General features: G+C 43.1%; 1 protein-coding gene across 3 annotated transcripts; it reads left to right on the top strand.

Moving 5' to 3' along the window:
• Positions 1–1298: 1298 nt before the first annotated feature.
• Positions 1299–6224, top strand: b4gat1 (beta-1,4-glucuronyltransferase 1). Of its 3 annotated transcripts, none has more exons than XR_013937126.1 (3): positions 1299–2593; positions 3736–4034; positions 4103–6224. XR_013937126.1 is itself a non-coding variant. In XM_080518980.1 (2 exons), exons 1-2 carry the CDS (start codon positions 1493–1495, stop codon positions 3925–3927), a joined length of 1293 nt encoding a protein of 430 aa, XP_080375106.1. In that variant the 5' UTR covers positions 1299–1492; the 3' UTR covers positions 3928–6224. The 3 variants fall into 3 exon arrangements, 1 of the variants encoding a protein (XP_080375106.1); XR_013937127.1 differs by having other exon boundaries at positions 3736–3989; positions 4103–4121; XM_080518980.1 differs by having other exon boundaries at positions 3736–6224.
• Positions 6225–13543: the final 7319 nt, after the last annotated feature.

Genomic DNA, 13543 nt, shown 5'->3' on the forward strand with positions numbered 1-13543 from the left:
TGTAATTCGACGAGGATGGGATTCGAACCCACGCGTGCAGAGCACAATGGATTAGCAGTCCATCGCCTTAACCACTCGGCCACCTCGTCAGATATCCCTATACGTCATAGACGGTACTTTTATACAATACGCATCCACAGTTGTCAAATAGCGCTTTTGTTCCGTTTTTTCCGCTTTTGAACTCACCCGAAAATGACGGAGAGCAAAATCTTCACCTCCTTCAGTCAATCCCGACTTCAATCTGACAAACACGGTCAACTTAATCCCGTCTCAGCTGGTACTGTGCACGCGTGGAGACCTTATTACGGTAGACGTGTCGTAACGTCACTTCCGCAATCGTCACTTCCTTTATCGCGCCGAGTTTGTTTGTTTTTTTTAAATTATAAAATGCTTTTTTTTCTTCTTAAAAGCACCTGAAACGAAATGCTTTGGCTTTGAATAAATCGTATTTATAATTTTACAAACGTGAGTGGTCGTTTTATACTGTAAACCTGACAATCTGGGGAGACAATAAAACATTCTTCAACTAGTTTATTAAATCCACTTGAAATAATAAAAATGACCATAACTATACAATAACTGCTGCAAAAAAACAAAGTAATGCAATAATGTTCACTATAAAAATGTCTCTGAAATCACATACATGATTTGTAAATCATTGTCTTAATAGAAAAATATAAACAGCTTCAACATGAGACTATTGTAAACAACAGTTGACAATCCAGTGAATGTAGATAGATAGATAGGTAGATAGATAGATATAGATTTTAGAGTTATTTGTGTGTTGAACCAGTTGTTTACGTAATTCCTATAATCCCAATCTAGCTATCCATCTAATATAAACACAGGTATACATCTTTATGAATAAATGCATCTATATTTTATGAAAATAAATAGATAACATTAATAAATCTATACCCAGTGTACACACACACACTTATCTGGACCTGAATAGTTAATACACACACATAAAATCTATCTATCTATCTCTGCTCACCCTAATAAGTCAAATAAATGAGCCCTGTAAAAAAAACAATCCTGCTATTTTCCTGATTAATGTTTTACCGTAATAAGGATAATAAACAAGCACTGTAAAAAAAATCTATCTTGACTGTGTTTGTCAAAGTCGAAGCCGTCTTTATTTGCAGTTCATTTATCTCTCGGTCCGTTTTATCCCGCCTCCGCCGATCAGCTGAACAGCCAAGCGCCGCCTCGCGCCCACAGATCCCGCTGCACCTCTATTCTGGTCTTTACGGTCATTACGCATCAACGTGCGCCGCCGTCGCAGCCCCTTCTCCGCCATCGCAGACTTCGGTGTTTTGATCCCGCGGAAACGGCGAGACCGTCGTGACTCCCGAGACCCGGAGAGAGAGAGAGGGGGTGAGCGGCAGGGCGCTTGTAGGCGCGGGCATGCTGGAGGAGGAGGCGGCGGCCGCGCTGGCACCGTGTCCCCGGAGCCGCCGCCTCGCGCGCAGCAGCAGCAGCAGGAGCGATGCAGCTGTCCAAGAAGTGCTCGGCCTTCAAGGTGGTGCTGAGCGCGCTGCTGATCGTGGCGCTGCTGCAGCTCATCTACCTCTCCTTCCTGTCGCGCTTCCACGGCAAGCAGCAGCGGTACCGCTACTCGGAGCTGTTCGGCGGCTCGGCGGCGCGCAGGAGCGCGCAGCAGGAGGCGGCCGCGCGCAAGGAGCGCCTGCGCTCCTCGCTGTCCACCGGCGGCGTGTTCGACGGCAGCGGGCAGTACCGCGTGTACAGGAACCTGATCAAGAGTGACGTCACCGGCGACCGGGGCTCGAGCCCGGGCCTGGCCATGGCCACGCACACCACCATCAACAACCTGCACCACCTGGACTCGCTGCTGGAGCGCTGGCAGCGCCCCCTGTCGGTGGCCATCTTCGCGCACGGCGCCGACGTCAAGTTCGCCACGGCGCTGGCGTACGCGCTCAGCGTCTTCTGCCCCCGCGTGCAGGCGCTGGTGGACTTCCACCTGGTGTGCCTGTCGGGCGAGACGGCGGGCTTCCCCGAGCGGGACCGCGAGCACTTCGCCGGGCTGGACGACTGCGCGTCCGTGCTGGCGCGGCTGGAGACGCACCGGGACGAGCGCGGGAACTACGCCATGGGCGCCAACGTCTCCTACCCCAACAACCTCCTGCGCAACGTGGCCCGGGGCGGCGCCGAGGCCTCCCACGTCCTGGTCCTCGACATGGACATGGTGCCCAGCGCCGACCTCCATCAGCAGTTCCTGGCCATGATGGCGACTCGCGGCGGCGGCGCCGACGCCTCCTCGGACGAGGTCTTCGTCCTGCCGGCTTTCGAGATCCGCCACGCCCGCAAGATCCCCGCCACCAAGGCGGAGCTGGTGCAGCTGTACCAGGTGGGGGAGGTGCGGCCGTTCTACGAGGAGCTGTGCCCCCGCTGCCAGGCGCCCACCAACTACTCGCGTTGGGTCAACAGCCACGTGAGGGGCACGGGCACCCTGGAGGTGGCCTACACGCTGGCCTGGACCGACCCCTGGGAGCCCTTCTACATCGGGCCCCGCGGCGTGCCGCTGTACGACGAGGGCTTCAAGCAGTACGGCTTCAATCGGATCAGCCAGGTGGGTGAGGAGGCGCCAACGTCTGGGGATCTGAAGGGGTCGAGGAGTTTCCTACGACCCTTTGGGTTCTGGCTCACGGAGTGCGTGGCGGCAAATTTAAAATATTAGATTATCGCCAACTTGCCTTTAAATAGCCAAAGTTAAAGTTAACTGTTGAGAACCGCTATCGATTCCCGGGTATCGGTGCCGTATCGGTTCAGATACTCAGATATTGTCTACCGACAAGTTCGGGACGGAAGATGTTTTCACCGACCTGTTTCGTCTGCGCTCGTCTTGATGACGTGTCGGTCGTTATCAGGCGATAACTAGCCTGACGTACGAGTACTACACGCAGTATCGGGCCTGATACTGGTGTCGATATCGGTGCATCTTGCAAACATGCAAAAAAACATTTAAATAAAAAGCTGATCAGGACGTCGCACTCTGGTCCCTTTAAATAACAATAAAACAAACATTTTGAAGGTTTTAAAAAAAAAAGGGCTTTTATTTTGGAAAAATGTGGGGGTGGCTTTTATTTTGAAAGCCAACTAACCTCCAATCTCGCTAATCCCTAAATATAAACGTTTGCGTTTTTTGGTGTAATTTTTAATAAACAAGGACTTTTATTTTGAAGGCGTTTGGGGCTTTTATTTTAAATGCCAGCTCACCGCTCGCCTAGCTAAACACTTAATATGCATTTTGGATGAACAAGGACTTTTATTTTGAAGGATTTGGGGCTTTTATTTTAAATGCCAGCTCACCCATAGCTTAGCTAACAACGTAACATCAATTGGTACGATTTGTAATGTCATTGTAATAAACAAGGACTTTTATTTTGAAAGCCAACTCCCAGCTCGCCGACCTAACGTCACACCAATTGATATGATTTTTAATGTCATTTTAATAAGTGAGAACTTTTATTTTTGAAAGCCAGCTCACCCCTACGCCTTGCTAAATACCTATTTTCCAATTTAAAGTCAACATTGTAATTTTTGATAAACAAGCACTTTTATTTTGGAGTTTCAGGAGTGTATTAGGAAAGTGAGGACCTGCAGGTGAAGCGGTTTGATTGACATGGTAATGTGTAATTCTTGATGTAACTGATGGATACAGCATATTTAATTATTTAATTATTCATTACCCCTCCCCCCCCTCCCCCGCAGGCCTGCGAGCTCCACGTGGCCGGGTACCGGTTCTCGGTGCTGAGCTCGGCCTTCGTGGTCCACCGGGGCTTCAAGATCCAGGGCGAGTTCCACGCCAAGAAGGACGAGGAGAACAAACACAACCGGGTCGTGTTCCGCAACTTCAAGGAGGGACTGAAGGCCAAGTACCCCGCCTCCAACCGCCGCTGCTGAGGCTCCGCCCCCCACAAGTACCCCGCCTCCACCCGCCGCTGCTGAGGCTCCGCCCCCTCCAAGTACCCTGCCTCCAACCGCCGCTGCTGAGGCTCCGCCCCCTCCAAGTACCCTGCATTGCTGAGGCTCCGCCCCCTCCAAGTACCCTGCATTGCTGAGGCTCCGCCCCCACAAGTACCCTGCCTCCAACCGCCACTGCTGAGGCTCCGCCCCCTCAACCGCCCTCCAAGTACCTGCCTCCAGCCAGTGCTGTTGAGGCTCCGCCCCCTCCAAGTACCCTGCGTTGCTGAGGCTCCGCCCCCTCCAAGTACCCTGCGTTGCTGAGGCTCCGCCCCCTCCATGTACCCGGCCTCCAGCTGCGTTCAGACACAAAGAGACTCGACTTGAAGGAAACGTTCAGGTTTTACGACAGACGAGCTGATTCGGGCTCGTTTTTTTCTAAAAAAAAACTTTTAAAAAATCAGATTTGTAGTTAAAAATACTCACCGATGAGCCACAACATTATGACGAGTCAATCTGAATTTATCTAAAAGGTCGTTTTCACGTGCGTTGAGACAATTTAAAGCGTCGTTCAGGAAGATTTCGAAAAGTTCATTCAAAGTTGTGCATTTACCATTGTTAAGTAATCTATTTAAAAGAAAATAATAGTTCCAAATCACAGTATTCAACATCATCACATGTATTATTAGGTTTGTTTGAGCCTTCATCCTATTTTATATGAACTCCTCGCTCTCGCCAGCAGGGGGCAGCATTCACTGCAGTATCTGTCCATGGACTGATGGATTCACTCCTTTTTTACTACCGTGGAAGTTTTTCTTCTTCGTTTTCTCGCCACAGCCTCTCAGACTGATGACGCTTTTGTTTTTGCCGACACTGGAGAACTGCTGACGATGTGCCACCGTTACTGTTCTATTTATAGATTTTCATTTCTTAAAGCAGGTCAGAGGTTTTCAGAATGTGGCGCCGGCCGTCTTTAGGAAGATACTTTATTAGACGTGACACTCTAGTAAATGTTAGAATTAAAAAGTAACAGTCGCAGCACATTCACAATGTGTGGACGATAGTAAAGTGAAAAACAGGGATGCGCCGATACCAGACGAGTTTGAGTACTAATCTTTAGCTACTTCCCGATAGCAAGTACCGATATGAGTACTTTCATCACAGTGTATGAAAAGTGCGATATAATTCAAGTTTGATTAGAGCAAGTCTGATTCATACATCTGGGCAATATCAGACCTGGTACCGATACTGGTACCGATATCGGTGCAGCCAAAGTATAAAACGCCCACGACTGAACAAGTACTTTCATCACAGTGTATGAAAAGTGTGATATAATTAAAGTTTAATTTAATTAGATCAGGCCTCATTCATGCACCGGGGCAATATCAGACCTGGTACCGATACTGGTACCGATATCGGTGCATCCAAAGTATAAAACGCCCACGACTGAACAAGTACTTTCATCACAGTGTATGAAAAGTGTGATATAATTAAAGTTTAATTTAATTAGATCAGGCCTCATTCATGCACCCGGGCAATATCAGACCCGGTACCGATACTGGTACCGATATCGGTGCATCCAAAGTATAAAACGCCAACGACTGAACAAGTACTTTCATCACAGTGTCTGAAAAGCGATATAATTAAAGTTTAATTTGATCAAGTCTCATTTGGCGGGCAATATCAGACCTGGTACCGATACTGGTACTAGTATCGGTGCATCCAAAGTATAAAACACCCACGACGGAACAAGTACTTTCATCACAGTGTATGAAAAGTGTGATATAATTAAAGTTTAATTTAATTAGCTCAATCGTTATTCCTGCACCCGGGCAGGATCAGACCGGGTACCGATACTGGTACTGGTATCGGTGCATCCAGAGTGAAAAACACCCACCACTGATCTATAAACGTGAGGTTTTGTTCTCCCGCACTCTGAAAACCCCTGAAGTGGATTCTAGCTCAGCGAGGAGCGGGAATAATGTAGCACCGTTATCGGTACATAAATATCATGTTCAGTCCAGAACGAGCTGCTTGTTTGGAAACGATTCACACCACTAATAAAATATATTTATGACTTTTATCATTGTGTTGACTGCGAGGTGCCACGCAGTGTTAGAGTCCAATGAGACTTTTGACATTTTTTTTTTTTTTTTCAAAAGCGTGAATTTGTTGTGGTTTTTGATCTATTTATTGTTTGTTTTTTTCCTGTATTCACAGTTTTATTTCTTCTTGTGTTTGCCGTAAACGAGTTTGTGCGGTTTGGATTCCCAATAAAGCTCCTGGGTTTGAACTTCCACTTCCTTCCAGCTCTGAACGCCGGCGCCGCCCTGCAGGCTCAGCGCTCAAATCCAATCAATTAACTTCACCGGAGGGATTTGTAACGACAAGTCTGCTCCTGGAAGTATCGCTTAAATAAGACGTAAACATGTTATTACACACTGCCGTGTGTAATAACGCCGCCACATGTAACGATGTAATAACATTTTCAACTCATGTAATAACGCCGCAATTTGAAATAATCTTCTTTAACACATTATGTAATAAACTTTGCAGCATTTTGTAATAACTAGTTATGTATTACAAAAGTTATTACATAATAACAGTGCAATAAGTAATAATAGTGATATGTAATACATTTTCAACTCATCATGTAACGCCACATTTTGAAATAATCTTTAACGCATTATGTAATAAACTTTGCAGCATTGTGTAATAACTAGTTACATACTACAAAAGTTGTGTATAACAGTGCAATAAGTAATAATAGTGATATGTAATACATTTAAGTCAATATGTAATAACGCCTCATTTTGAAATAATCTTCCACACTTTGTGATAAAATTCTTTAGCGCATTATGTAATAAACTTTGCAGCATTTTGTAATAACTAGTTATGTATTACAACAGTTATTATATAATAAAAGTGCAATAAGAAATAATAGTGATATGTAATACATTTACAAGTCAATATGTAATAACGCCACATTTTGTAATCTGCCACATTTTTTAATAAACGTCACATTTTGGAATAACTTGTTACATATTACAACAGTTATTACAAAAGGTGCTCTACTTTTTAAGAAAATTGAATAATTTAGCGCATTATGTAATAAATCATCAAAATTGATACGTTCATTAGAAAATCCATCACGCTATTAGAACAACATTAAACTTTCTTGTTTAATTAGGATTTATTTAAAAAATAAATACGAGTCGATTGTTTTGTTTCTCAAGTTTAAAAATAACTGTTGTAATTTAATAATGTGTTCACAAGATAGAAACTAAAACTACAGTAATTATTACTGACAGAAAAATTACAACCCCAGGCAATCTGCATTGTTACGTAATTATTATATACAAGATACATAAAGACACAAAAACAAACATGTTACATTATTACACAATGCGGCGCTACACACCTGCACTTTGTAATAATTGTTGCAAAATGTAACAAGTTATTACAAAACATTGTTACCAAAGAGCGCGCAGACGTGTCGGACCGGCCATTTTTAGTTGTTGTTGTTGTTCTCGGTGTCGTCCAACCAGACGCTTGACACAGTTGACATGAACTGGTGGCGTAACGTGGCTTTAAGGGGCGGGGCTTAAAGGAATCCCTGCTCCGGTGGCATGTGATGGCGAGGCAAGGTGAGTCGGGCCAAGATCCAATTAAAAGCTCCTACTTAGTAATTAAGATCGGCATTAAAGAGGCCCCCAGCAGGGGGGTTCTGTTTGATAGGGACCGAATTACCACATTACATGGACCAGATGAGCACCACGAATTTAGACTCCTGAATTTAAACCACATTTAAACTTAATAGACAATCAAACTTCATTGGTGTTTTTGTGTGTTTTTCCTGCGCGGGGTGTGGCGCCGCGGCCATCTGCCGGCCCGCCGGCGCACGTGTGACAATCGCCGCTCGACGGCCATCTGAGGCGCGGCCGGTGGCATTTTCGCGGCTAAGCCGCCCTCGCATTACCGCCGCTAATGAGCCAGGCACACGAGGGCCCGCTAGCACGCAACCCTTTTGGATTTAGCCCGGCTTTCGCTGGACGGAAACCCCCCCCCCCCTCCCCGGTGCCGCCGCCGCCGCACGATCTCACCGACGCCTACGAGAGGGAACGATTTCCGGTTCGCTTCCGTTTTCTTTCATCTTTTTTCCTTTTATCTTTTTTTTGGGGGGCGTGTAGAATCTGCGGCGACGCTGGCAGAAGGCGCAGGAGTGTCGGGGAGGGGGGCAGTGGATCAGCAGTGGCAGGTTTGGTGAGGTAAAGTGGGGTTTATCCCCACGGCTTTGTGGAGTGAAGACTTATCTGGGTCAGGGAGCTTTATGACAGGAGCAATTAGGCCGGCGCTCCGCCGCCACCGCCTCCCGCCACACAGATTAGCCCGTCGTCCCCTCTGAGGCCCGAGGTTCTGGACGGTGGAGGGAACCAGCTGGAGGGCGAGATGAGCAGGCGGCGGGGGGTGGGGGGTTCCCTACTCCGCGGGGGGGGGGGGGGGGGGGGTAAATGAGAGCAAGGGGTCAACACACAGGCATGTACATAAACAGGCCCTTTGCTTTGGGTCAGCGCCCGGGTGGAAAGACATTAAAAAAAAAAAGGAGTCGATGACCCGTGTGGCTGAAAGGAATCTGCAACGTGGCGTTGAAACGGGAACACAAAAGCCGCGCGGAATCACGGTGGGGGGGGGGGTTTTTTGTTTGTTTGTTTGTTTTTGTTGCACCCTCGGCTTAACGTTGGTCTTCTGGAGAGACACTTGACTGGGAGGATTTAGAAAACCATTAGACTAATTGAGAGGAACGATCTGAAAGATCTTTTGTAAATATGTGGAATCAATGAAGTTTTGAAGCTCAAAAACAAACAAAAAACAACAACAAAACAAACTCCAGTACATCTATGTGTGACGTTATGGGGAATTTATTATGACACTGATGTTAGTTACCTTCCAGTTATGTTCTAGGTAAAGTGCAGAAAAACTTAATAGTGTGTGTGTGTGTGTGTGTGTGTGTGTGTGTGTGTGTGTGTGTGTGTGTGTGTGTGTGTGTGTGTGTGTGTGTGTGTGTGTGTGTGTTTAAAATCTCATGCTTGTGGACTCTTGTTTAAATTTTGAAGTAATTTGAGTAAGCATTTAAAAAACAAAACCTGATTGTTTGCACTAAAATCGGTACAAAATCGTCCCAGAAAAATTAAAAAAAGACTTAAAAAAAAAAAAAGAAAAGAATCTTGAAAGTTACATGTCAAACTTCACCTCCACTAACACGCGACTGATAAACGACCAGCAGTAATGACGGATTAAACCGTTACCAAACGAGACATTATCCTCGGCGGGTGTGTTAATTCCGCGTCTCAGATCGTAACCGCGGCGACCGTTTCACTTAAACGAGTGCCGGGTTAGCCGCTTTGGGAGACGTTCACCTGTTCACCTGTTCACCTGTCTGCTTACAGGGAGGGAGAGAGAGAGAGAAAAAAAAAGAAAAAGAAAGAAAAAGAAAAAAAAGCCTGTCAGCCAATCGGGGATCCCCGCTGCCGGCGCAGTGATCCCCGCTGCTAGCTCCGCCCGCACTTCAAACGTGACCAATCCGCGCTGGCGGACAGAAGTAATGAGACACGGCGTGGCGCCGGGGGTTAATTCAGCCGCCGCTAACGAAACCGGGGCGGAACAAATACATACAATGCGACAAAAATCCCCCCCAAAAAACACAGAAAAACACGATAGAAAAAAAGCATATGGCCGCTTAATTCTCCCGCCGTCACTGAAGGTAGAAACAAAACAAACAACAACGGCGACAACAAAAAGTGGCGGGTTTCACGTCGTCCTTTCAGGAAAAAAAAGCTCAAATGTAAAGGCGACGCGAGCACAGATGACATCCTGAACATCGGCGGAGTGAGAAGAGATTAGGTGGATTTCTATGCCAGATTAAAGTTTGCAGCCGTCGGATCACCGCCGCCAGACTTGAATCAAAATCAATATAAGCCACCGGGGAGCGTTTTCACTGTTTTACGTCCCCACGTCCCACTGTGGGAAGCTTTTTTTTCCTAACAAATTACAAAATCCCAGGTAGAATTCTGGATTTTTTTGATTTTTTTGAGTGAAAAATATTGAAAAAATTTTTTGGTGTTCTTCATTCGCACCAAAATCTCTACATGACGACAGAAAACAACCAAAATGTCATCGTAAAGCAAATTTTTATTAAACTTTCTGCTGTAAAATATAGAGAAATTAATCACTGTTGCATTATGGGTGTTTTTACAAACGGACAACTTTAAGGCGAATGCTAGTTTGTTTTCACCGTCACTGATATCTGAAGGGTTAATAACTTCATATATATGTATAAAAAAATAGATATAAATTTATAGATATATGTGTCAATATGTCTATAGATAGATGTATAAAAAATAGATATATGAAACATAGATATATATGTATAGATAGATATATGTATATGAAAATAGATATATATGTGTAGATATATGTATCAATAATTGTTTTGTCAAAATTAAAATCAAAATGATCAAAAATAAATATATGTATAGATAGATAGATATGTATAAAAAATTGTTATATATATTAATAGAGTTTAGGAACGTCTTCCCACTCCTTTACTGACATAAAAACAGATTTTATATTTTTTCTGCAGTAACTTATTCACTGTTTGTTTGGTTAAATATAGTTTGTTAATTTTGATATTATGAATTCGAGTACCTCCAAAATAAAACGTTTCCACCGTTTCCTTCTCCGGATCTGACTGGGAATTCTATCGCTGCTTTTTTGGTAGTTTTTGTAATTTTTATTTTTAATAAAACACACAATTTTCCACATGAAGCCAATTTTAATTAAACTTTGTGCTGCAAAATTTACCCAAAACAAAGCTCGTTAGCTGCTTTCAAGGCACTACCACTTATTTCTGAAGGTTTAATAACAGTATTTAAGTATTTTTAAGAAAAGATATACAAGTATATTGAAAGAAAATGTCAACATTGATGACATTTTTTTAAATTTTTTGATGGTTATTTAGGAGAAATGACCAACATTTTTGAGTTAAAATGTCATAAATTAAAGTTTTGGAACTTCTTCCAACTCCTTTACGAACATAAAAACAGATTTTATATTTTACTGCAGTAACTTATTCACTGTTTGTTTGGTTAAATATCGTTTGTTAATTTTGATATTTGAATTTGAGTCATAAAAAGTCATAAATTAAAGTTTTAAACTCCCTTTCTGACATATAATTGAATTATATAATATTCTGCTGTTATTTATTGATGCGTTGGTTGATTGATTAAACTGAGTTTTGAATTTTGAATTTTTAGCTCGTCCAAAAAAAAAAGAAAAGAAGAAGAAAAGTATAAAACTTCAAACTAAACTAACTAACCTTTCCTATTTTCCCCCCCTGAGCATTGATCCAGCCTGTCGCCGGGCGGGTTGCAGCTACATTACAGGGGGTCAAAGGTCGTTGCTCGGGGCGACGGGTCCACTGCAGGATTGGAACCGAGGTTGACGTTTTCATGTGAAAACCTGCAGACGAGGGTCTTTTAACGGTGCGAATGGAATAAATGTGATTTTAGAAATCATCCTACACGTATCTATAATACGGGGGCCAAGGCCCAGACCCGGGGCCGGACCCGGGGCCGAGAGGCCGGCCCCGGGGCCGAGAGGCCAGACCCGGGGCCGAGAGGCCAGACCCGGGGCCGAGAGGCCGGGCGCTGCAGCGAGGATCAGGGGAGGTAAGTCACCAAAGCAGGAATTAATGAGCATTATAGCATTAGGTAAGAATAAGTCCCACCTCAAATCCTAAACAACTCCAGTAACACCTGTTGCCTGCCACCGGGACGAGGATGAGGATGATGGGGCAGAGAGGAAGATGAGGATCACTTTATCATGTCCCCTTTATGACTAAGAGATGAAAAGAGATTTTTTTTTATGACTAAGAGATGAAAAGAGACTTTTTATGACTAAGAGATGAAAAGAGACTTTTTATGACTAAGAGATGAAAAGAGACTTTTTATGACTAAGAGATGAAAAGAGACTTTTTGTCTTCTGACACAACAGAAAAAAATCTCATTGTTTTAAGGTTTTTAGGCTCTGATTATTATTTTTTCCAGCATTTTTGGCTGTTTTAGCAATTTTATGTATTTTATATGTTTTAGCATTTCTAATGTATTTTTTACGAATCTTTTTTAATCGAGAACACAATCCCTATTATTTAAAAAGTAAAGTAAAGTAAAGCCACACAGCAAGAACAATAGAACAACAATTGTTTGTTACGGCAACGATGGTAAAATACTGTCAAACTTTAAATGTACGACCGAAGAGGAGAAAAAAATATTATATTATAATAATAAAGACTAATAATGTAGCAAGTATGTCCAGCCAAAGCTTAGATAGGCAGATAAGATAATGAATGAATAAACACATTTTAAAATTAAATATTTTTTTTAAATAATATATAAATAAAACAAAATTAAATAAAATTATTTATATATTATTTAAATTTGTTTTATTTATATATTATTTAATTTAAATAATATATAAATAAAACAAAATTTAATAAAATGATTTATCTGTTAAATTAGTTTGGACTCTTTTTGACTCTTGGGTTGTTTTTCCATATATTTACTCTTCTTAGCCATTTTAGGTATTTTAGTTTTTCCACGTATAGTTAATTTAGCCGTTATGGTTATTTGGCGTTTACGCCATATTTTCTTCGTACATAAATGAGCCACAGGTTGCGGATCAATGCGTCGGACACCCCGACCGGCCGGCAAACAAGAGAACAAATAATCCAGCGCCGGCACCGGTCTATTTTCTTCCGAGGGCTTAAATGGGAGTTTGCCTGCTCACCGTGAGCTTGAGGTAAGCTGATCCCTCAAACACTGAGCATGATAGCGTCTGGAGGCGCGGCGCCGCGCCAGAGGAAACAACAACAACAACAACAACGAGTCAATCGTACCTGGAAAGTTACACAAATAAACATCCGAGTGTAAAAGAGCTTGTTGGCCTATTAATTCCCATCAGCTGACCCACAACCACCACCTGGGAGCATTTATAGAGCTATAACGGTAGAACTAAAGACGCCTGTCCCGATAACAGCAACGTCACCAGGACTGTTTACTTTCCCCTCTGAAAGGGCTAAATATCTATATTTCCTCTCAGATGGACCAAAATCACAATTTTCTGACCGTTTTCACAATTTTTTATAAAAGTCGATCGGTAAATAATTTAGTTTTACGACTTAAAACTACAATAAATGTTGAATAATGATCCGCTGGTCACTGCTGAGGATTAAATTACAGTATTATACTGAATACACCATTTTATTTTCACTATTTTCACAATGACATTACTTTTAATTCATGTGTGTTGTGATAGAAAGATAAAAACAATCTAAGAACAATTGTAAATATAGTTATTTAATATTTTTAATGTTGTCATACAGCGGAAATGTTTATTAAAAACTGTTGTCTGGAGGTTTACGGTGCTTGATCACAACATTTCTTGTGAAAATGTGTCATTTTTACGTTGAAAATGTCGTTTTCATGTTGGGCCACTAGTGGGTGCTGCTGTTTGTTTTTGTCATGAAACCACACACATGTGCACAGAGAACAATTGGATT

The sequence above is a fragment of the Blennius ocellaris genome, assembly GCF_963422515.1.
Source record: "Blennius ocellaris genome assembly, chromosome: 23".
NCBI lineage: Eukaryota > Metazoa > Chordata > Actinopteri > Blenniiformes > Blenniidae > Blennius > Blennius ocellaris.